This window comes from Eriocheir sinensis, chromosome 53 (assembly GCF_024679095.1).
Source record: "Eriocheir sinensis breed Jianghai 21 chromosome 53, ASM2467909v1, whole genome shotgun sequence".
Lineage (NCBI taxonomy): Eukaryota > Metazoa > Arthropoda > Malacostraca > Decapoda > Varunidae > Eriocheir > Eriocheir sinensis.
The window spans coordinates 1,527,320-1,549,384 of NC_066561.1; the positions used below are offsets into that span (position 1 = coordinate 1,527,320).

At 45.2% G+C, this 22,065-nt stretch overlaps 1 protein-coding gene and 1 long non-coding RNA gene across 3 annotated transcripts in view; one reads left to right on the plus strand and one right to left on the minus strand.

Annotated features, from left to right (window-relative positions):
- LOC126983106 (uncharacterized) overlaps positions 1-12,236 on the plus strand; it is a 48,793-nt gene extending 36,557 nt beyond the window's left edge. The window contains exons 4-6 of the mRNA XM_050835605.1: positions 3,750-4,111; positions 10,327-11,321; positions 12,187-12,236. Of these exons, the coding sequence (XP_050691562.1) occupies positions 3,750-4,111; positions 10,327-11,321; positions 12,187-12,236 (1,407 nt within the window). The remainder of the gene's footprint in view (positions 1-3,749; positions 4,112-10,326; positions 11,322-12,186) is intronic.
- A 786-nt stretch (positions 12,237-13,022) lies between these two features.
- LOC126983154 (uncharacterized) lies at positions 13,023-18,446 on the minus strand. Of its 2 annotated transcripts, none has more exons than XR_007735559.1 (3): positions 18,146-18,446; positions 15,352-15,525; positions 13,023-13,357 (listed from the first exon to the last, which is right to left on the minus strand). It is a non-coding gene; the product is annotated as an uncharacterized LOC126983154 (long non-coding RNA). The 2 variants fall into 2 exon arrangements; XR_007735558.1 differs by lacking the exon at positions 13,023-13,357 and adding an exon at positions 14,737-15,129.
- Positions 18,447-22,065: the final 3,619 nt, after the last annotated feature.

Here is a 22,065-nt window from a genome sequence, read left to right on the forward strand (position 1 = left end):
ATATATATATATATATATATATATATATATATATATATATATATATATATATATATATATATATATAAGAAGATACTTCGTTTTACTATATAACTCGCCTTATTATACATGTGATTTTTTTTATTTAGTATTCAACCCTATTTCTTCCCATTTATGAATAATACATTTAATTTGAGTCAGATTCGGCAAATTTTCGTCGCGAGTTCTGGTCAACCTCGAGCAAAAACTACTGAAGCTAGGAAGGCGTGCTTGGTGGCAAATGAAAGCTCTAGTAATACAGATTAATAATCAGAAACAAAAAATTTGAAAGCACTAATAAATAATTAAAAGTTATAAGCAAAAAAGTAGGACGTGTCCAAATCGCGGCAAAAAAACCGAAAAACAGGCTATATTGTGACGGCTCTACGATAAACTTGGAATCGAGCTATCACAAAATCCTTCGAGCTGGTCAAACTACATTGCCAAGAAGGGCTACATGTCAAATTACAGCCTTCTAGAGGCAATAGCAATGCCACACTAGACAAAAACGACAAAGTGTCTGGAGTTCGTCAAAATCGCTTTCAAAAGGGTTTACGTTTCGAGCTCTAGAGACGAAACTACTGGGAGTAGGGAAATGTTATGCATCATATTGGAAAGCACATTGGTAGGGCTAAAGTATTTGTTAAATAAGTTCTTTGAAATTCTCAAAACATGAGTGGGTTTCAAGGTTAGGAACTCAAAAATAGGGTTATTTTTTCAGAGTCGTTTTTTGCCGTCGATTGAAACCAAAAACATTTATTTAGCCCCAGAAATAAGGGAGTTCGCACAGGCGTCGGTGCTGGTACGCTGAGGTGCCGCCGCGGAGGCTCCAAGCAGTGCTGCGCGACAACTTGTTTCGCAAGTTCCTTCACCCGACCACCCTTCCAGAACGTGTTTCTTAATATCAAAAGACCTTCACAACCTAAACAGACGACAATACATACGACCCCATAAAACGTAACACAATGTTCATGTAATACTCGTATAATATCAACACAAAAAACTACCGTTATAATATTACTCAAGACAAGAAAACTGCTGCTCAGTACGGTATCCTGAGCTGATGGAACCCGTTCACACTCTCCCCGTCCTACTCGCCGTCTCTGAGGTTCCGTAACATTTATACCATTTGGACAATCGCCACAGTCTTATGATCCAGCCGACCCAGCTCAACACAGGTACAAAGTTACCTCGACTTAGGTAAGCAATTGATAATCGTGTTGTTGACAAAAATAATCACGTGGAAGTCGTTCACTAAGTTAATTTTATGTTTGGCCTTTCGTTCATAGGTTTACGAGAACTCTGTAGCCACAGCGACGAGTCCAGCGGAAGGCAGGAAGCTGCTGCAAAAGATCATTTGGCTCGTATGGAGCATGCATCTCACGTGTGGGGGGCTCCACTCACACAGCTCTTCTGGACAGAGTGGAGTCTAAGGCTCTTCGTCTCATCAGCTCTCCTCCTCTTACTGATAGTCTTCTACCTCTTAAATTCCGCCGCGATGTTGCCTCTCTTTCTATCTTTTATCGATATTTTCACGCTGACTGCTCTTCTGAACTTGCTAACTGCATGCCCCCTCCCCCCTCCTGCGGCCTCGCCTCACATGACTTTCTGATCAAGCTCATCCCTATACTGTCCAAACCTCTTATGCAAGAGTTAACCAGCATCTTCACTCTTTCATCCCTCACGCTTGTGAACTCTGGAACGATCTTCCCTCATCTGTATTTCCTTCTGCCTACGACTTGAACTCTTTCAAGAGAAGGGTATCAGGACACCTCTCCTCCCGAAATTGACTTCTCTTTTTGGCCACTCTTCTCTATTCAGGAGTAGTAAGTAGCGGGCTTTTTTTCATTATTGTTTTCTTTTTTTTACGCCTTGCACTGTCTCCATTGATGTAAAAAAAAGCATCGTCTTGAAATTGTTTCAGGTTGGATTTGCTTTTTTGTTTTGTTTTACAGTAAACAGATCAAGGGCCCAAAAAATAATGAAATAAAGCCCTCTAATCACTGCTCCTATAAAAAAGAGTTAGGAGGGGTGGACAAGAGAGAGGTCAATTTCGGGGGGAGAGGTGTCCTGATACTCTCCTATTGAAAGAGTTCAAGTCGTAGATAGGAGGAAATACAGATGAAGGAAGATTGTTCCAGAATTTACCAACGTGAGGGATGAAAGAGTAAAGATGCCGTTTAACTGTTGCATAATAGGGGTGAGCTTGAGTAAAAAGTCGTGTGCAGCGGAGCTTTGTACTCACGTATCATTTCCGGACTTAATGGCAGACAGTCCCTGTTCTTTCCGTAAACCTATCGGCAGTAGGACAATAGGAACTTTAAGTTCCTCAACTCCTCAAAAACTCAATTTCTCCACCTGTCAACTCGACACAATCATTCAAACACCTATCCCCTATTTTCCGATAACACTCAGCTATCATTTCCTTCTTCACTTCACATCATCAGTCTATCCTTAACTCAAAATATCAACTGGAAACCTCATATCTCATCTCCTACTAAATCATAATTATGAACTTTACTTCCATTATGTATTGAATTTTGGAGATATCGACACCCTCACAACATGCATGGACAGACTGAACTGTGTCATCCAGCAAGCCTCCAAACGACTGGACCTTAATTTTGGCCCAGAGGAGCATCAATCCCAAAGGCTTCGCCTCCTTAGGCAGCATTTAGGGAGTAATCACTAGGACTCCCAGTGATTCCGCGAAAAATACACCGTCAACACCAAAAGCAGGGTCAGTGACCTAAATGTCGTCAACATGCCTCGCAGCGACTTTGATCAACAACTTCGCAACATAACTAGCCCACGCAGGTGTTGAAAAGTGATGGAGCAAGGACGCACGCCTGCCTCACTCCTGAATTAACAGGGAAAAAGCCGGAAACGCCTCCACCAAACTTTACAGCACTCACACTCCCAGAGTAAAGGCCAGTCGTCAGGTAAATAGTCTTTCCAGCAAACTCACGGATCCGCAGAATGCCCCAGAGTGCCTCATGATGCATCGAGTCAAAAAAAACTTTTAAAGATCGATACAGGATACGAGTAGACACTGTCGGAACTCACATCAGCGTTCCACAAGGACGTTAAGTGCTGGATCCAGTCAATTTTTGACTTGCCGAGCGTGAACAAAGATTGCTCAGATCTCTTAAACTTTTTTTTTTTTACATGTGGCCAATAGCGCCGGTAGGCTATTTCATGGGGCCTGATGGTCGGCCCGAGCCCATCATGGCGCAGGCAGTTGTTTATAGTGGCGCCATTATTATTGGCTCATGCTGCCCCCCGGAGCTCATTCTTGATTTCATTTGCGCTGTACAGCTACTTCTAGAGTCCGGGTTGATAGGTGGTCTTCAGGACAGCATGTGGATAGTCTTAGGCCACTCGGCGGTGACTGAAAAATTCCAGGTGGTTAGCGGCGGATTCGAACCCACATCATGGACAGCGCATGCATCCCACAGCCTGGCAGGCAGAGGTTCAAGCCCTGTCCAGGTCGGGATATTTCCACGGACAAGGAGTGGTTACTGTCCCCCCTTGAGCAAGGGGGATGGGGTGTGTGGTGTGAAGGTCGCGGCAGTACCCAGGGATCGACCATAATGCGCCTTGCTCTAATTTGGAACGTACTTGATGGTGATGACGGGTCCAGCTCGTGATCAAACCATGGTGAATTACACACACACACACACACACACACACACACACAACCACTAATAAGTTGTTATCTCCCCCTACAGTATCAGTACCAGAGGGAGTTGGTGATGCTGGAGGACTTGGTAATTCGCCAGAAGTCGGAGCGCGGGAAGGAAGCGGCGCGTCTGGCACTGCAGCTGCAGGAGAAGCTGCACGACAGCCATGTGGCAGGCCGTCGCTACGAAGGCCTCCCGCGTGCTGCCGGACGCAGCGTCCTGCAGCTGTCTGTCAGGAAAGGCCTCGTGCAGCTCACGTACCTGGTGGTGCAGGTGGGCCGCCTCCCGGTTGACGTGACTCTTGACGACATTTGCGGCACCACCGCTCTCCACGAGGCCGCCTCCCACGGCAAGGATTCTTGCGTCGCGCTGCTGCTCGGCGTCGGTGCAGACCCGCTTCGACGTGACAGGTACGTTGATTTAGAGATAAAGGTCAGTAAACGTCAGGCCCTTACGTCCCTCCCTGTGCGGCGGCAGTCACTGACAAGATATTTATTTTTCCTTAATATTTCTCCTCTTTCTTCTGTGTACTAGTTTTGTGCATTAATGAAAACTAAACCTTTCAGTAAGCCATTATTTTAACAATTAAAAGGTAGGAGACTGTTAGTAAGCTGAGGGGACGAAGAGACTTACGGCGGTATCATCAGTCAAGCTCTTCCCTCTTCGTCGAAGCGTCGCTTAGAGAAAGTGTTTCCGTCAAGAGGTATTATCAAACGCTATTTTCTCTTCCCCCTTCGAAGCTATCTTTCCGTGTAGTGTTGGTACTACTGCAAATCAAACAAACGTTGAAAACCGAAACATTAATGCATTTTAGGTACATTTCTATAATGGAAAATATTGTGTGGCAAATACTTTTGTAAGCAGTGCTTGATACAGTGACATACACTATATATAGCAGAAAATTTACATTGATGCTTTTAATTGGTTGGTACCCGTGGCAATGTTTGCTTCAGGCTCATCTCGTCCCGTCACCTGTGGGCGGAGCTTAGGAGACCTCGTTAGAATAAACTGCTTTTATTTTCTTTATTCTCCTCCTGTTCCATGAGACATCTTTTTCTCCCATCGTTATTTCTCCCTTGTAAATATAATTTTAACTAGCTTTAGAGCTCCTACCAGTGGGTGGAAAATGGTATCATCTATATTGCTGAGCTTTGCTAAGCTCCACCCACAGGTGACGTCACGAGTTTGGAGATTGGCTGTGGGAAGCCCAGCACGGAGTATCACATACCACCACATATTCATACAGACTTGGGAAACATGCGCCCGGAGGCCGAAGCCTGTCAGTCCGTCACTTTAAAATTCATCCCAGCAATCTTCATGCTTATGGTTCGAAGTGCCAGCCCTACAAACGCTCAAAAAAGAGAACTGTTGTGAATAGTTGAGATTGAAGGGCGGGGCGTGCTGGATGGGAGGTGTGTTCCAGTGTTGGCTTAAATTAACATAGGAACCGTGAAGTCTTGAATTCAGAAAAATAGTGTTTCTCGCATTGTATGACTTTTTATATAAGGTCTAGAAAATTTAAATTGTTCTTATGCCCAATTAATAATACAGCAACATTGAATAATGTTGTAATAAAGCATTAAATGTGCGAAGATATTACCGATAGATCCTCTTCGTTCATATCAAGAGGAAATTAGTTACCCTTCGTGCGCTGCATCAAAGACACTCCTCGTCACTGAATATACCCGTTTGGTGGGAAGAGACAGATTGAGAATCCCAGTTTTAGACTCTACTATGTACAAGAGAGCTGTGTGTGTGTGTGGAGCTCCCCACACATGAGATGCCTGCTCCACATCGAGGAAGCTGATTTAGTAGGAGAGAAGTGAAGTTTCTGAGTTAAGGATAGACTGGATATGTTTAGTGTGGAAGAAGGGGTCGGCTGAGTGTTGTCGAAGAATAGCAGATTAAAGTGCAGTACAGACAAAAGTACAGCAAAAGGGATAGAATATGTCTGAATGGTAGTTTAGATAGCAAAGACTTGTGCCAGACTGTATCAAAAGCTTTTTATATGTTTAAAGCAACCGCAAAAGTTTCACCGAAACGGCTAAAAGAGAATGATCAGGAGTCAGTCAGGAAGGTAAGGTCACCACTAGAACGCACCTTGTGGAACCAACACTGATGATCAGATTTAAGATCAGAGGTGCATAGATGTCGCCACTATAACACTCGCTAGCGCCAGAACTGCCGCTGGAGACCATCAGGCCGGACTGGAAGGAAGCTGCTCTGGGCCATCAGGCCCATCAAGAACCCTTACCAAACGCAAAACAAAAAAAATAGGTGCTATACGATTTCCCGGTTAAGGACCGATTCAAAAGCTTTAGAGAGTTAGGAAAGTATATTCCGCCGCCATGTTGCTTCTCTTTCCATCTTATATCGATATTTTCATGCTGACTGCTCTTCTGAACCTGCTAACTGCATGCCTCCCTCCCCCTCCCGCGGCCCCGCTGCACACGACTTTATCCTCATGCTCTTCCCTATACTGTCCAAACCCCTTATGCAAGAGTTAACCAGCATCTCTATTCTTTCATCCCCTTCACTGGTAAACTCTGGAACAGTCTTCCTTCGTCTGTATTTCCTCCTGCCTTTGACTTGACCTCTTTCAAGAAGAGTGTATCAAGACACTTCTCCACCCGAAATTGACCTCTCTTTTGGCTACTCTTTACTTTTTACTTTTGTGGGAGCGGCGAGTAGCGGGATTTTATTTTATTTTTTATTTTTATTTTTTATACTTTTTTTGTTGCCCTTGAGCCGCATCCTTTGATGTAAAAAATAATAGGACGGTAGTTTGAGAGGTTGGAAGGGTCACAATTCTTAGGTACACACTGTATGTAGACAGACTCCTAGCGGAGAGGAAAGGTAGATGTTGAAAGGCAGAAACGTGTGAGCGAGAGATCTTGTTGACTGGTAGTTGCCAGGGGGGGCCATGGAGTCTCGCGGTTTGAAGCCACTAAACTGTCAGTCGGCCATATTGTTCAAGCCGGGGAGGAGTGGCCAAATGGATGTAAGTACTTCCTTGAGCGGCCGGCCAGACCACGTGTCCGCGTGTGACATTTCATGAGGGTTCGTGTGGCAGACTGGCAGTACATGCTTGGTGCTTACAATTTTCTAACTTGTATTTGTTAAGGAGACCACACATCTTGGTGATGAATTGTCCTCACCGCATTTCTTGATGATCATGAATACATTACAGCGCTTCTTGGATATCTTATACAGTACTACTTTCTTACCTGTTACAGTATACTTACAGTAATAAATTACAAAATTATTTTTATTTCATACACCTGCATGTTCAAGTGCTGGAAAACAGTAAGAACTTTTTTTTTTTTGTTTTTTTTTTTTTACGTCTTCTTCCCGGTGGGGCCTGATGGTCTGCCCAAGGCTTCTTCCCGGTGGGTCCTGATGGTCAGCCCACCCCGTTCTGGGGCAGGCGAATGTTTATAGTGGCGCCATCTTGCATTGGCTCATGCTGCCCTCCCGGAGCTCATCTTTAATCCTAGAATCTAGAGTCCGATAGGTGGTCTTTGGACAGCATGTGGATAGTTTTAAGCCATTCGGCGGCGGCTGAAAATCCCAGCAAGCGTCCTCCATGTTAGGCGCTCCACCCTCGTATTCGTACCTCACGGCTTGAACAATGTGGCGCCCGATTTGACGGCTGAGACCACGAAAACTGGCTTCACGCGCTCGGCGCTGTGGGCCTCTCCACCCTTAATACCTCCGTGGTAGTAGCGAGCAAGACCTGAGTCTGAGGCTATGGATATAAGCAGCTTTATTTCCAATAGAAAGGGGACCAAGGCAATGAGTTGCAGCCTGCAGGGCAAGAGCAGGCGGAGGAAGAGTTACTCCCTGCTGTTGCTGTAACTGCAGATGAGTCATGACGGGAGACTGCCGCTGCCTTTACATTGTCTGTTAGCTCATGTTGGTGAAGCAGAGGGCTCTTTAGCCAACTAGCAAGGATCCATAGTCTAGCTGAGTGGTTGTCAAACGTTTTTGTCACACAAGGCATACTAACGCCTTAAAAATGTGACGTATACTGTAATGATGGGAAATGTGCACACTGCACCAAATTGCTCCAGCATTCAGCAGTTCGAAGTGGAACGAGTGACCGTATTTTTTCCGATTTCCAAAGGATCCAGTTATTATTTAACAAATTTCAAGAGGCAATTAATTGACAAGACCCTGTGGTCATCATTTTGTTACGTGACACTTACGCGAGATCGAACTTCGTTGATATAAAAATAAGTTAAAAGCATAACAGTGAAAGAAGCTTTCAATACATATTTAACCCTGTATCTAATAAACTTGCAGCTTGCAGGAACTGATGACATGGCAGGAGTGTTACTACTGAATACAATAACACATAAATTGGCACTAATGTTTGTCAGAGAGGCCTCAGAATTATCCAAAAAACTCGCGCTTCTCTCGCCACCGACCACCCAGCATTTTGAGCTGGGCTAAGCCCCCAATGTTTGAAGATCCTAAGTACGCCCCTGAGGACACTCCTGATCGAAAGTGTCTGGGGGCGGAGCAAGCGCCGGCCGCGGGCTGGGAGCTTGATCATGATGTCACAAGTGACTCGCTTAATATAATGCCTCCCGAACGTCGATCCTGCTCACAGAGTTCTTTTTGTACGCGACAACCCTGAACGACGAGACCAAGGTGACGCCCACCTAAGTCGTGGCTGGGGCATGTCGACTGATCCTGCCGTAAAGGACTTAGGATGAATAGGGCGGCTGCGTAGAGCTTGCTTGGGAAAACCGTCGGGTGTGGAGGCGGCGGGTAAGTGAAGTGACGCGCCCCCGGACGTATGCCCCTACTGGTTCGTATGTCCCTTCTCTCCCCTTCCTCATTCACACCAATCACATTCACACATGCCACCCGAAGGTGCTCCTCCCTCCTCCTCCTCCCCTCCCTGGGACAGATGGGAACCCCTCCTCCCGTTGCCACTTTTCGTCCATCCCGGAGGGACCACTGGCAGCTGGCAGGGCTCATTCCCTGAGGGACGCAGGGCAACAGATCGTCCGGAATTACCAACATCCTACAATAAAAAAAATTCACATAAGATAAAATCAATGTCACCTAAAAACACAGCACCAAAGCTTCCCGCCGTCCTCTTTAGTTTCACCACAAAAAAAAAAAAAAATACTGCACACCATGAACAAATACTAAAATCAAATTGTCGTGTAATACCGAGTTCACCTCGTGAAGGCGGGGTGGAGCTAGGTTATCACAGACGTGGCTGTGGTAGTCCAGCGAGGTGCTGCTAGTTCATAACAGCCTGGTGCTTAGCTTCGCACACTGACACCTCCAGTCTCATTGGTTACGATCCTGACTCTGCGCAAAGCCTAACATGATCAGTCAAAATTTTCCTTGGCTTCTGCTTCTGAAGGCAGTGTTTGGTTATGACCTAGTTTCGTTTTGCCCTGTGCGCATGAATGGAGAGTTGAGTGAGTCTTGGTTTTGGTGTGGGTGTGAGACGAGTGTGTGATGCCGCCATGGCTTTTTAATGTGTACATGGATGGTTATACGTATGAAAGAAGTGAAAGCCAGAGTGGGGGAGCTAGGTCCAAGGCTGAAAGTGTGAGGACAGAGGAGTCATCGGTGGCAGGCCAGTTTGCAGATGATACATTAATGTTGGCAGAAAATGTGGGGACGCTACAGAGGATAGTGGATGCGTTTGACAGGGTGTTTAAGAGGAGAAAGCTGAGAGTGAATGCTGGAAAGAGTAAGGTTATGGTATTTGAGCGAGCGAGAGAGCAGACCATTAATTTTGCAAATCAATGCAGAGTTAGAGCAGAGAGCACAACGAAGTGTAGGACAAGGCTGGGGGAGGAGAGAATGGAGCTGACTGACTTTTAAAACTTGAGGACAATTTTATGTAAGCATGGAAGTATGGAAGGTAAGGTGATGGAAAGAGCAGGGAAGGGCAGACAGGTACTGATTGCACTGGAAGGAGTTATGAGAGAAAGAAGTGTGAGCATGGGGGTAAACAGGGAAATAAGGAACATTATTATCCTGCTAACCCTGTCGTATGCATCAGAGACGTGGACATAAAGTGCAGAACAGCAATCGCAAATACGTCTAGCGGAAATGAGTTATATAAAAGGTGCTTGTGGTGTTTCAGGACGAGATGGAGAAAGTAATGAAAGCGTGTATGAGGGGTTTGGTATGGCTGTCACGGCGGAAGGAGTGAGGTGTGGAGTAGTCGAATGGGTGAAGCGTGGTGCGCTGAGATGGTTTGGACACGTGATGGGAATGACGGAGAATGAATTTGTGGAGAGTGTCTGAGGAAAGGATTGAGGGAGGGTGTGTCAGGGGAAGACCACCTGTGAAGTGGATCAATAGAGTGAGCGAGTATCGGACCGAGAGAATAGGAGGTAGCAGGATTGGCTATGCTGAGAGGGAGGGCCAGAACAGGGAGAGATGGATACAGTTCTTCTGCGGCCACCTCCTGAGGGAAGTTCTCGTGATGGAACAGGGCGTCGGAGACATAGTTAGACTGAGCTGCCTCCTTTGATGTATATTTGCTGCCAATAATAACTTGTCTCGTTAACATGTGTGGAGTCATGGCACGGTGCATCGTGGTGACCGGTGAGCTGTCCCATCATTTGTTTTTACTCCCTGACAGGTACGACCAGACGCCCCGTCTCCTGGCCGCCATGTTCGGCCACAAGAGCACCGAGCAGCTGCTGGCACTACACGAGCCGCGTGACCCCCCCTGCCGTGCGGGCACCACCGCCGAGCAGGCAAACCACAACTATGACGCCTACCTCCGGAGATACGAAAAGCTTGGCAGCGAGAAACGGGAGTCCCTAACGCCCATTGACCGTCACTACCCAGAGCGAGTCACGTGCAGGCTCATGGAGGCCATCGGAGTCCAGGAGCTGTGGGAGAGGGCTGGTGATGCTCTTGTGGATTTTTCCCGTGGTGAGGCCCGCGAGGTGAAGGACGCAGTGATGAAGGAGCTGCATTCCATTATAGAGAAGATTGCGCAGGAAGACAGTCTGTACAACGGCAAGCTAAGGCTGGTGGGCAGCTCAGAAGATGGGTCAAAAATATACTGCCCCGACGAAATGGACGTCAACCTTCTGATTACGCCGAAGAACGTCAAGGTCGAGGTGGAAGAGACCCCAAAGGGACTGGCGCCAGCCAAGGGAAATTATAAGATGTCCATTGTGGCCGACGCGCCCGGTCTCCAGGGAAACAAGCTGATGTATAACCTGTTCCTTCTGTTACACAAGTGCCTCGCGAAGTACACACTGCAGGATGAAAGGCTGAGCTTCGTGCCGCCCGGCCTGAGCAGCACGCAGGTGGGCGCTGCCCTCACCCTGGCCTGGCAGGGGAAGGAATATCCCCTCCTCCTGGTCGGTGTGGATCTCGTGCCGGTGCTGGAGCTGCCGTGGCACGAGAAAATATCAAAACCAAAGCTCATCAAGGACACTGCCAAGACATTCCACGTCAGCAACACAGCTGACGGCTATTGGCGTTGCAGTTTTGCCTTGACAGAGGCAACGGTGCTGAAAAAATTGTCCCCCATCAGACGACGTGTCATGGTAATGGGAAAGGTTCTGCTTTCCTGCCTCAAGACCGAGCCGTGGATGCCACAGCACATGAAGCACCTCTGCGAGAGAGAGAGAGAGAGACCTATACCAAATGAAGATGATGCAATAACAGGAGGAGGAGAAACTATGCTAAAAAAAAAGAAATATGAGAGAGAGGAAAAATGAAGAGAAAATGTGATGATCAGAGAAAGAGAGAATAAAGGAGGAGGAAGGAAGGAGAAGGAAGGAAGGGAAATAACCAAATGGAGGGAGGATGAAAATGTGATGATCCGAGGAAGAGAAAGAAGAGGAAGGAAGGAAGGAAGGAAGGAAGGGAGAGAACTAAATGGAAGGAGGTAAGGAAGAGAAAATGTGATGATCCGAGGAAGAGAAAGAAGAGGAAGGAAGGAAGGAAGGAAGGGAGAGAACTAAATGGAAGGAGGTAAGGAAGAGGAAGGAAGGAAGGGAGAGAACTAAATGGAAGGAGGTAAGGAAGAGGAAGGAGGTAAGTGAAGGAAAATGGAGAAGAAATTAGAAATAGAAGGGAGAGGAAAGAGAGAGAGACCAAATGAGGAAAAAAGAGGAAGAAGAGGAAAAAAGGGACCAAATGGAGGGAGGAAGAAGGGAAGGAAGAGAAAATGTAATGAGCAGAGGAAGAGAAAGAAAAGAGGAGGAAGGAAGGAAGGGAGAGAGATAACCAAATGGAGGGAGGGAGGAAGGAGGTAAGGAAGAGGAAGAAGGTAAGTGGAGGAAAAGGGAGAAGAAATTATAAGTAGAAGGGGGAGAGAGAGAGAGAGAGAGAGAGAACATATAATATTACATAGAAAAACCACACACACACACACACACACACACACACACACGGGACTTAAATTTCCCTGCCTACCTAGATATTGACAATGTAATATATTTGTACTGAGTGACTCCACAACACCATGGTCTGCCAGGCCTGTTGAGACCCACCACTGTTATGCACTACACTACCAAGGTACAGTAGACCCTGGATATAATGGGCTAATTTGGGGGGGGGGACTCAGTCCGTTACAAGCGGCAGAAATTTAAAGATACAGTCAGTTTATGAGTTTAACCCCTTCACTACGGCCAGGCCAAAACAGCGCCCCGCGCCGTATCCAGGATCGCCACGCGCGGCGTGCTGTTTTGGCCCGGCCGTAGTGAGTTTCTTTATGTGCACCATTTAATGGACCGCATTGGCTATACAGGCATATGGCCACTCAACTCCAAGCTGTACTTTCCATAGATTTCAAGTTATAGAATAGTGTGTGTCTGAAGCTGTCTCCGAGATACATACACGGCCATGGTGTCGCCATCGCTCCAAGCCGATGACATTGCACACGCTTCACTCCTGCCCGATTTCAGTTTTTCTCCAGGTCAAATAGTAGTGTCAGGAAATCGAGTAGAGGTAATAAGTGAGCGGTCGTAGGCTCGGAGCAGTGACTCTGCCAAGGCCTTTTATCCTGGAGGCAACCTCAGATCCACTCTAGTACATAACTTGAATTCTATGGAAAGTACTGCTTTGACAGTTCACCAAGTGGCCACGTGTGGCACTGCATGTATAGCCAATACGGCCCATCCTGCATGTTTTCATATATAATACATGATGATTATGTTGAGCGTATGGCTGAAAACTTGTTATATTCAATAGCAACATTTGAAATTTGGCGCGCGTGGCGATCCCGGATATGGCATGGGGCGCTGTTATGGCCCGGCCGTAGTGAAGGGGTTAAGAGTGAAGATACAGGCCAACTCTTGCATTAATAAGTTGGACAGCACAAGACAGCTGATAGGTCCAGGCACCCAACAGGAACAAAAAACACCATGACTCCTGCATTGGTTTTTTAATCAGACTCTCTAAAAAGATGATTGTGAAAACACCAGTAAACTCTCACAACATTAAGTTGGACAGCACAGGACATAGGGAAAGCATGAGAGAGTGAAGGTATACCGGATAACTCTTGCAACATTAAGTGGGACAGACTCACCGAGGAGGGTTGGGTCAGCTGGGCGTCCTTCACAGGGGTGGTGAGGGCGCAGGCATCAGGAGTAGCTCACAGTAGGAGTTTGAGTACACTCTCTGCCACGACCTTCACTACAGCCAATCTGAGGGTGTCAGTACATCAGTCGGGAACTTGAAATGGCTGAGAGTAAAGCTACAGGTTGCCAAGTCAATCATCCACTCCATCAGGAAGTTATTTACTTAGGGTCGTATTAGAAGACATTTCGCCGCCCAAGAACACCTATTTGACAAGGCTTTCGCAGGAGTTGTGGGCATTTCCAGGAGTAGTTTTATGACCCTGGTGGTAGTTTAACCCTTCTTCTGTACCATGAGCCTGAAAAACACTCATTAGAACCTGACTGATATCCCCCTTTGACCTTTAGAAGTAGCTGATGTGAGAAGGGAAAGTGTCTTGTAATACCAGCCTTAATCGCAGTTATTCATTCATCAGTCAGTCAATCTTACACACACACACACACACACACACACACACACACACACACACACACACACACACACACACACACACATGCAGAGGCAGTGTGGTCTCCCCATAAGAAGAAACACATCAAGAAACTAGAAAGAATACAAAAGATGGCAACAAAAATGGTTCCAGGGATTGACATACGAGGAGAGACTAAAGGAAATGGACTTACCAACACTAGAACAAAGAAGAGAAACGGGAGACCTAATACAAATCTACAAATTATTGAGCAAAATGGAAGAAGTAGACAACGAGGAGTTACCACTAAAAGAAGAAATTACCGCCAAGAACACAAGAGGACACAGTAAAAAATTGAGGAAGGGAAGATGCTTGAGAGACATAAAGAAATATAGCTTCCCGCAAAGAAATATAGAGGTTTGGAACAGACTAAGTGAGGATGTAGTATCAGAAAGGAGTGTGCAAAGCTTCAAGGAAAAGTTGGATAAATGTAGATACGGAAACGGGACCACACCAGCCCAGGCCCTGTAAAACTACAACTAGGTAAACACACACACACACACACACACACACACACACACACACACACACACACACACACACACACACACACACCTGATGTGATAGCCTGTTGATGCAGTGGGTTAAAGGAGAAACAAGGCTAAGAGGGGATGACCAACCATCAAGACTTGACCTAATTTTCACAAAAAATGTTGAGTTAGATGAAGGAGTCAGTCATGAGTGCCCCTTAGGAAAGAATGGCCATCAACTATGACAGATGAAAACTATGGAAGGATTTAAATACCAAGATGAGGCATATAAGGAAAAAAGGAAAAACCATGCAAAGGAAGATTATTATGTTGGACTCAAGACAGAGAATTGCAACAAACTGGTCCCAGAACTCTCGAATATGACGTATGAAGACATTGAGGGAGATGGACTTGACGACACTGGAACAAAGAAGAGAGAGAGGAGATCTGATCGCACTGTACAAGTTGGTAAATAAGTTTGATGAGGAAAAAGTTGGAAAGTTTTGTTTTGTTTAGTGGGCAGCGCAACATCTGTGGTCATATGCCGGAGAGACAGAAGGGGAAGGAATTATAGGAGAAGGGAACAGTTGGAAAGTTTGGTTTAGTGGGTGCAACATCTGTGGTCACATGCCAGAGAGAGACAGAAGGGGAAGGAATTATAGGAGAAGGGAACAGACCCCAGGAGACGGGACACAACCCCCTATTAATACCTGGTACCCATTCACTGCTGGGTGGACAGGGGCGTAGGGTATCGGAAAAGCCCCCCAAATTTTTCAACTCCGCCCGGGAATCGAACCTGGGCTCTCTCGGATGTGAGCCGAGTGTGCTAACCACTGCACCACGAAGCCCCCTGTTTGATGAGGAAGATAGGGATGATCTCTTCTTATCAGCAGTAACGCAGGGGCTGTGAGGACACGAAAAGAAACTTAATAAAGGAACCTGTTTGAGTGACTGGAAAAAATAAAGTTTTTCACATAGAAGTGTTAACACATGGAACAGCTTGCGGGAAGAAGTGGTGGAGTATGTGGAGTTGGAAAGGATACAGAGAACTGCAACTAAAATGGTCCCAGAACAGATTGAGGGAGATGGACTTGACGACATGGACACTAAACCCTTCATAGAGCACCCTGGTGGTGGTGGTGTGATCTGGTTTCAATGGTGGTGGTGAATGGTGTTGATGTCCTCGCTGGTGGTGGTGGTGGTGGTGTTGAGCCTTGGGAATGGTGCGTGTGGTCAACTCCACCACCTGGTTGGCGTTCTGGAAGGTGCGCCGACCGCGTCACGACCTGACATCTTCACGCTGAAATAATAATAATAATAATAATAATAATAATAATAATAATAATAATAATAATAACAAATATGATAAAGGTAATTTCCTATACCAGTGTAAGCTATGAAGAAATAAAAATTGAAGTAGAAATAATAATAATAATAATAATAATAATAATAATAATAATAATAATAATAATAATAACAAATATGATAAAAGTAATTTCCTATACCAGTGTAAGCTATGAAGAAATAAAAATTGTAGTAGAAATAATAATAATAATAATAATAATAATAATAATAATAATAATAATAATAATAATAATAATAATAACAAATATGATAAAAGTAATTTCCTATACCAGTGTAAGAGCTCTATGAAGAAATAAAAATTGTAGTAGAAATAATAATAATAATAATAATAATAATAATAATAATAATAATAATAATAATAATAATAATAATAATAATGTGTATTGTTGAGGAAGGGGTAGCCTATTATTTTTGAGACCCTGACTATTTATTTCTGTGCAAGACATGATGATATTTACTATGGAGGCAATGTTACTTTCTATGTACCACTAAAGTTGGAAAGTTTGGTTTAGTGGGCACAACATCTATGGTCATATGCCGGAGAGAGACAGAAGGGGAAGGAATTATAGGAGAAGGGAACAGTTGGAAAGTTTGGTTTAGTGGGCACAACATCTGTGGTCATATGCCGGAGAGAGACAGAAGGGGAAGGAATTATAGAAGGGAACAGTTGGAAAGTTTGTTTTAGTGGGCACAACATCTGTGGTCATATGCCGGAGAGAGACAGAAGGGGAAGGAATTATAGGAGAAGGGAACAGTTGGAAAGTTTGGTTTAGTGGGCACAACATCTATGGTCATATGCCGGAGAGAGACAGAAGGGGAAGGAATTATAGGAGAAGGGAACAGTTGGAAAGTTTGGTTTAGTGGGCACAACATCTGTGGTCATATGCCGGAGAGAGACAGAAGGGGAAGGAATTATAGGAGAAGGGAACAGTTGGAAAGTTTGGTTTATTGGGCGCAACATCTATGGTCATATGCCGGAGAGAGACAGAAGGGGAAGGAATTATAGAAGAAGGGAACAGTTGGAAAGTTTGGTTTAGTCGGCACAACATCTATGGTCATATGCCGGAGAGAGACAGAAGGGGAAGGAATTATAGAAGAAGGGAACAGTTGGAAAGTTTGGTTTAGTCGGCACAACATCTATGGTCATATGCCGGAGAGAGACAGAAGGGGAAGGAATTATAGGAGAAGGGAACAGTTGGAAAGTTTGGTTTAGTCGGCACAACATCTGTGGTCATATGCCGGAGAGAGACAGAAGGGGAAGGAATTATAGGAGAAGGGAACAGTTGGAAAGTTTGGTTTATTGGGCGCAACATCTATGGTCATGTGCTGGAGAGAGACAGAAGGGGAAGGAATTATAGAAGAAGGGAACAGTTGGAAAGTTTGGTTTAGTCGGCACAACATCTATGGTCATATGCCGGAGAGACACAGAAGAGGAAGGAATTATAGAAGAAGGGAACAGTTGGAAAGTTTGGTTTAGTCGGCACAACATCTGTGGTCATATGCCGGAGAGAGACAGAAGGGGAAGGAATTATAGGAGAAGGGAACAGTTGGAAAGTTTGGTTTAGTCGACACAACATCTATGGTCATATGCCGGAGAGAGACAGAAGGGGAAGGAATTATAGAAGAAGGGAACAGTTGGAAAGTTTGGTTTAGTGGGCACAACATCTGTGGTCATATGCCGGAGAGAGACAGAAGGGGAAGGAATTATAGAAGAAGGGAACAGACCCCAGGAGACGGGACACAACCCCCGATTAATACCTGGTACCCATTCACTGCTGGGTGGACAGGGGCGTAGGGTATCAGAAAAGCCGCCCAAATTTTTCCACTCCGCCCGGGAATCAAACCTGGGCTCTCTCAGTCGTGAGCCGAGTGTGCTAACCACTGCACCACGAAGCACCCTATGTACCACTAAATGAGTGACTTTTCAGCGCCTGGGGCCAGCACACGATATCCCTGTTGTGGACCACATGAAACGCCCTGAATTTTCTCTTTTCTACACTCTCACACGAGCACAGTCTGTAACTTAACACACGAGAAATTAATCCAGACAAGGGAAGGTTTTGCCGGCCCTGGGGATTAAATCGGCGCCCACCAAGGCGGGAGAGCCGCGTAGTACTCCTTAACCAGTCTGTCTGAGGCTGGCCCATCTGAGCTATGGGAGGCTCGTACTACACACAGCTCTAACCTATCTCAATGCTGTGCCCCCCTCAACTCCCTCTATTTTCCCATGTTGTGACCAAACAATGGTAACTCTAGCTTAATATTGAAGGATTTTGTCAACACATTTGTTATAGGCCTTTGCCGGAAGCAATTACCTAACCCACTGGGGGTCCTCGGCACATCAACAGTAGGCCTCTTCCTCCACTTGTCTAGTAGTGATTTGTTTCTAATACTCAGTTATCCATGCATAGGCCTACCCTGAAAACCTACCAGTAAACTAACTTCAAACATACCTATCTAAAACATCTTTTTCAATAACAACATTTTCCTTCTTCAATGTAGGAAATGAAGATGGCACGTCACATCAGTAAGTAAATTGTATCGTACTGAGATACCTTAGTGTGGTGATTTGGTGGTGGTGGTGGTAGTGGTGGTGGTGGTGTAGTGGTGGTGTTAGTGGTGGTGGTTGTGGTAGTGGTGGTGTGGTGGAAGGGCACTTTCGTCACATGAAGGCTTCTCTGCGGTGTTCCTTCCTTTCCCTGGCCGTCCCTGTCCTCTCCACCTTCTTCTCACAGGCTGTGGATCTTCTCGTCATTGTAGTTTGAAGGAAAACACGAGAAAAAGTAAGGTTTATGGCGCTACGCAGGCCGGCCCTTGCCCCTACTCCTCTTATTCTTCTTTTGGGCATGGCGCCAGCTAGGGGTGGGCAGGTACCGGTACCGGTACTAACGGTACTTGAGTTTTCGGTACCGGTACTACCGGTACTCAAATTAACGGTACTTGCCCATCCCTAGCGCCAGCCGGTGAGCCGGACCAAATTGTTGTGCCGCAATGTTAAAATTATGGAATTTGCCTATAAATTATGGCATATTCTGTGTATGAATTATGGCAGTAATATGGCAACGTGATTAAGTCAATTTATCAAAGCTAAGATGGACACCCAAGTATTTGTAACAGTGGACACGATCGAGTTTGACGTCATTGATGCCCGACACACACTATCTGGCAATTGATTGAAATTTAGTTTTGGATTAATTAACAACTAGACCCATAGAAGTGCACAAGTCTTCAAGCTGGTGGAGGGCTGAGGTAGGCGTCCGTGGAGCATTACACTGAAGAAGTATATCATCAGCATCTATAAAAACTTCTGTACCCTAAGGAAAGGCCGGGGTACTGTGCAATTTTGTCCATGAGAATATTAAAGAGCAAATGACTCAGGACCCCTCCCTGTGGAGTGCCCAATTCAAAACTCCCTTCAGCAGAGCATGGAGCCACACCGCAGCCTTCCTATCATGCAAATAGTCTTTGAGCCACCCCAGTAATTTCCCTTTAACGCCCTTTAAAATAAGTTGTTCCAATATAACCTCTTTATTGGCTCGGTCAAAGGCACCTTTGAGGTCAATGAAAGCACGACAAACAGCACCTGCAGAACTTAAGCACTGAATCAAGCAGCCACCATGCAGTCCCTTCATAAAGCCATACAGATTCTGTGACGTGGTATCTCCCACTTATACAGTCAAGCGCCTAAGTAGTATCCTTTCCATCATCTTTCACAGACTAGCAGCTAGTTAAGGAAATAGGTCTAAAGTTACCATCACCTTTAGGAATGGAAATGATCGCGGCAGTTTTCCAGGCAGATGGTAGGTAGGCTTTGTGAGTTGTAAGACATGTTAAACAAATCTAAGACAGGTTATCTTTTATGACCAGTAAGGCATTGATAACATCATGAGTGAGCCCATCAGGAGCTGTAGACTTGCCCGATATGACTGCACAAAGCAGTTCGTCACGGGTTATGGGTACACAGGTATACCATCAAGAAGTGACAAGTTGTATTGAACGCTGGCTAGTCTGCGTCGCCTGTGGCAGCCTAGGGCACCTCTGTGAGCAGCAGGTAAGCTAGCAAGTGCCGAGGCTGTTAACAATGCACGCGCCTTCCCAGCTGGGTCAGGATCACTGGCGAGGGGCCGGCCCCGACCTCTCACCCGATTTACATGGCGCCAAATTCCTGTTATGGATTTTGGGGCACGTCCATCATTTAAAAAAGGCACCCCAATATTCTTTCCTCACTTGTTGACGGAGTTCAGTCAAATGGCAGCGCGAGCATCTAGATTGGTGGCATCTTGCTGCCAGCGCTGGTATATGGCAAGCGTCCGCTGACAGGAAGTTATGACTGGGTCCCTGCCATAGATATTACTACGGGTACACACCGGTGACCTGGAAAGAATCCCGCTGTGCCCAATAAAGTCCTCAATTGTACTAACAAGTCCCTGATACCTGCATCAGGAAAGGCGCCCTTTGTGCCGGCATACCAGGCACTGACCCAGGTGACAAGATGAGGCACACTGAGCCTTCGTCTCTGAACAAAAGGAGCCGAGACAATTGCCTCTCTTTCTATCTTCTATCGATATTTTCATGCTGACTGCTCTTTTGAACTTGCTAACTGCATGCCTCCCCCCCTCCCGCGGCCCCGCTGCACACGTCTTTCTACTCATGCTCATCCCTATACTGTCCAAACCCCTTATGCAAGAGTCAACCAGCATCTTCACTCTTTCATCCTTCACGCTGGTAAACTCTGGAACAATCTTCCCTCATCTGTATTTCCTCCTCCCTACGACTTGAACTCTTTCAAGAGGAGGGTATCAGGACACCTCTCCTCCCGAAATTGACCTCTTTTTTTGGACACTCCTTTGATCTCTGATCTCTATCCAGAAGCAGTGAGTAGTGGGCTTTTTTATATATATTTTTATTGATGCCCTTCAACTGTCTCCTTAGCTGTAAAAAAAAAAAAAAAAAGATTACACCTAGAAACAAAAAGAATCATACGTCTTAATAAAAAGAAACCTAGAGCTTCATATTGCAAGCGCCAGCAAAACAAATCATAAAGATTTTTTTTGCCTACTTAAGAAATAAAAAAAAGTTATCACCCCCAGTATTGGCCCAATAACAACTGTAAATGGCGAATCCACGAATGATGATAAAGAAATCGCTAACATATTGAATAACTTTTTTGCCTCCGTTTTTACAGAAGAAATATTATGCGAAAGGCAACTGAAAGCCCCTAGATATATTGATGACATCCTTGAGTAGTATTAGCGACATTGTAGAAAGTGATATAGTTCAAATTATCGAAAATATTAAAGTAAACAAAACGCCCGGCCCAGATAATATATTCCCGCGAATTCTTAAAGAGGCAAAACATCAGATCAGCAAGCCCCTCTTGAGCATATTCTCAAAGTCACTAAACACAGGAAATGTACCACTAGAATGGAAACTGGCTAACGTAACTCCCATCTTTAAAAAAGGCGACAAGTCCCAACCAGGTATTTTCGACCGACCAGTCTAACGTCAATCGTGTGCAAAATTTTTGAGACGATCATTCGCGGAAAAATGGTAGTCTTTTTTTAAGATAACAGACTAATTGAGGATTCGCAACATAGTTTTCGAAACAAACGTTCCTATTTGACTAACTTTCTCGATTTCTTGAACTACATCCTTAATGTATACGATGAAAGTCAATCAGTAGATATTGTATATTTGGACTTTCAGAAAGCATTTGACAAAGTCCCTCACGACTGCCTCCTTAGTAAATTGCAAGCTCACAGTATAACTGGTAATATTCATAAGTGGCTCAAAGACTGTCTTACCGACCGTAGACAGAGTTGTTATGAGTGGTATATCATCTGACTGGCAAGATGCCAAAAGCGGTGTTCCACAGGGGTCGGTGTTGGAACCTGTTCTGTTTTTAGTGCACGTAAATTACATTGACGAGGGGATATCGTGTAAATTATGGAAATTTGCCGACGACACAAAAATAGCCAGCAGAGTCACTACGACAACGGATAAAGAACACTTCCAAGCTGACCTCGAACATTTAAGCAGTTGGGCACGAATATGGCAAATGAATTTCAATACTGAAAATTGCAAGGTTATGCATATCGGAATCAACAACGATCGTATTCATTATCAAATTAACGGAGTGCAACTTTCTGTAGCCAGCAAATAAAAAGATATTGGACTAATAATTTCGAACGATCTTAAACCGAGTCAACATTGCACAGAAGTAGTAAAAACTGCCAACAAACTGAACGGATTAATTGGTCGTAAATTTGAACACAAATCAGAAAAAAAATAATATTGACACTATAATTCGTTAGATCGCCCACATCTCGAGCATTCCGTTTAGTTTTGGTCTCCCTATTACAGAAAAGATAAAGATCAACTCGAGAGGGTGCAGCGTCGAGCTACTAAAATGATCCCTAGACTGCGAAACAAACCGTACGGAGACAAACTTAAAGAACTGAACTTATTCAGTTTA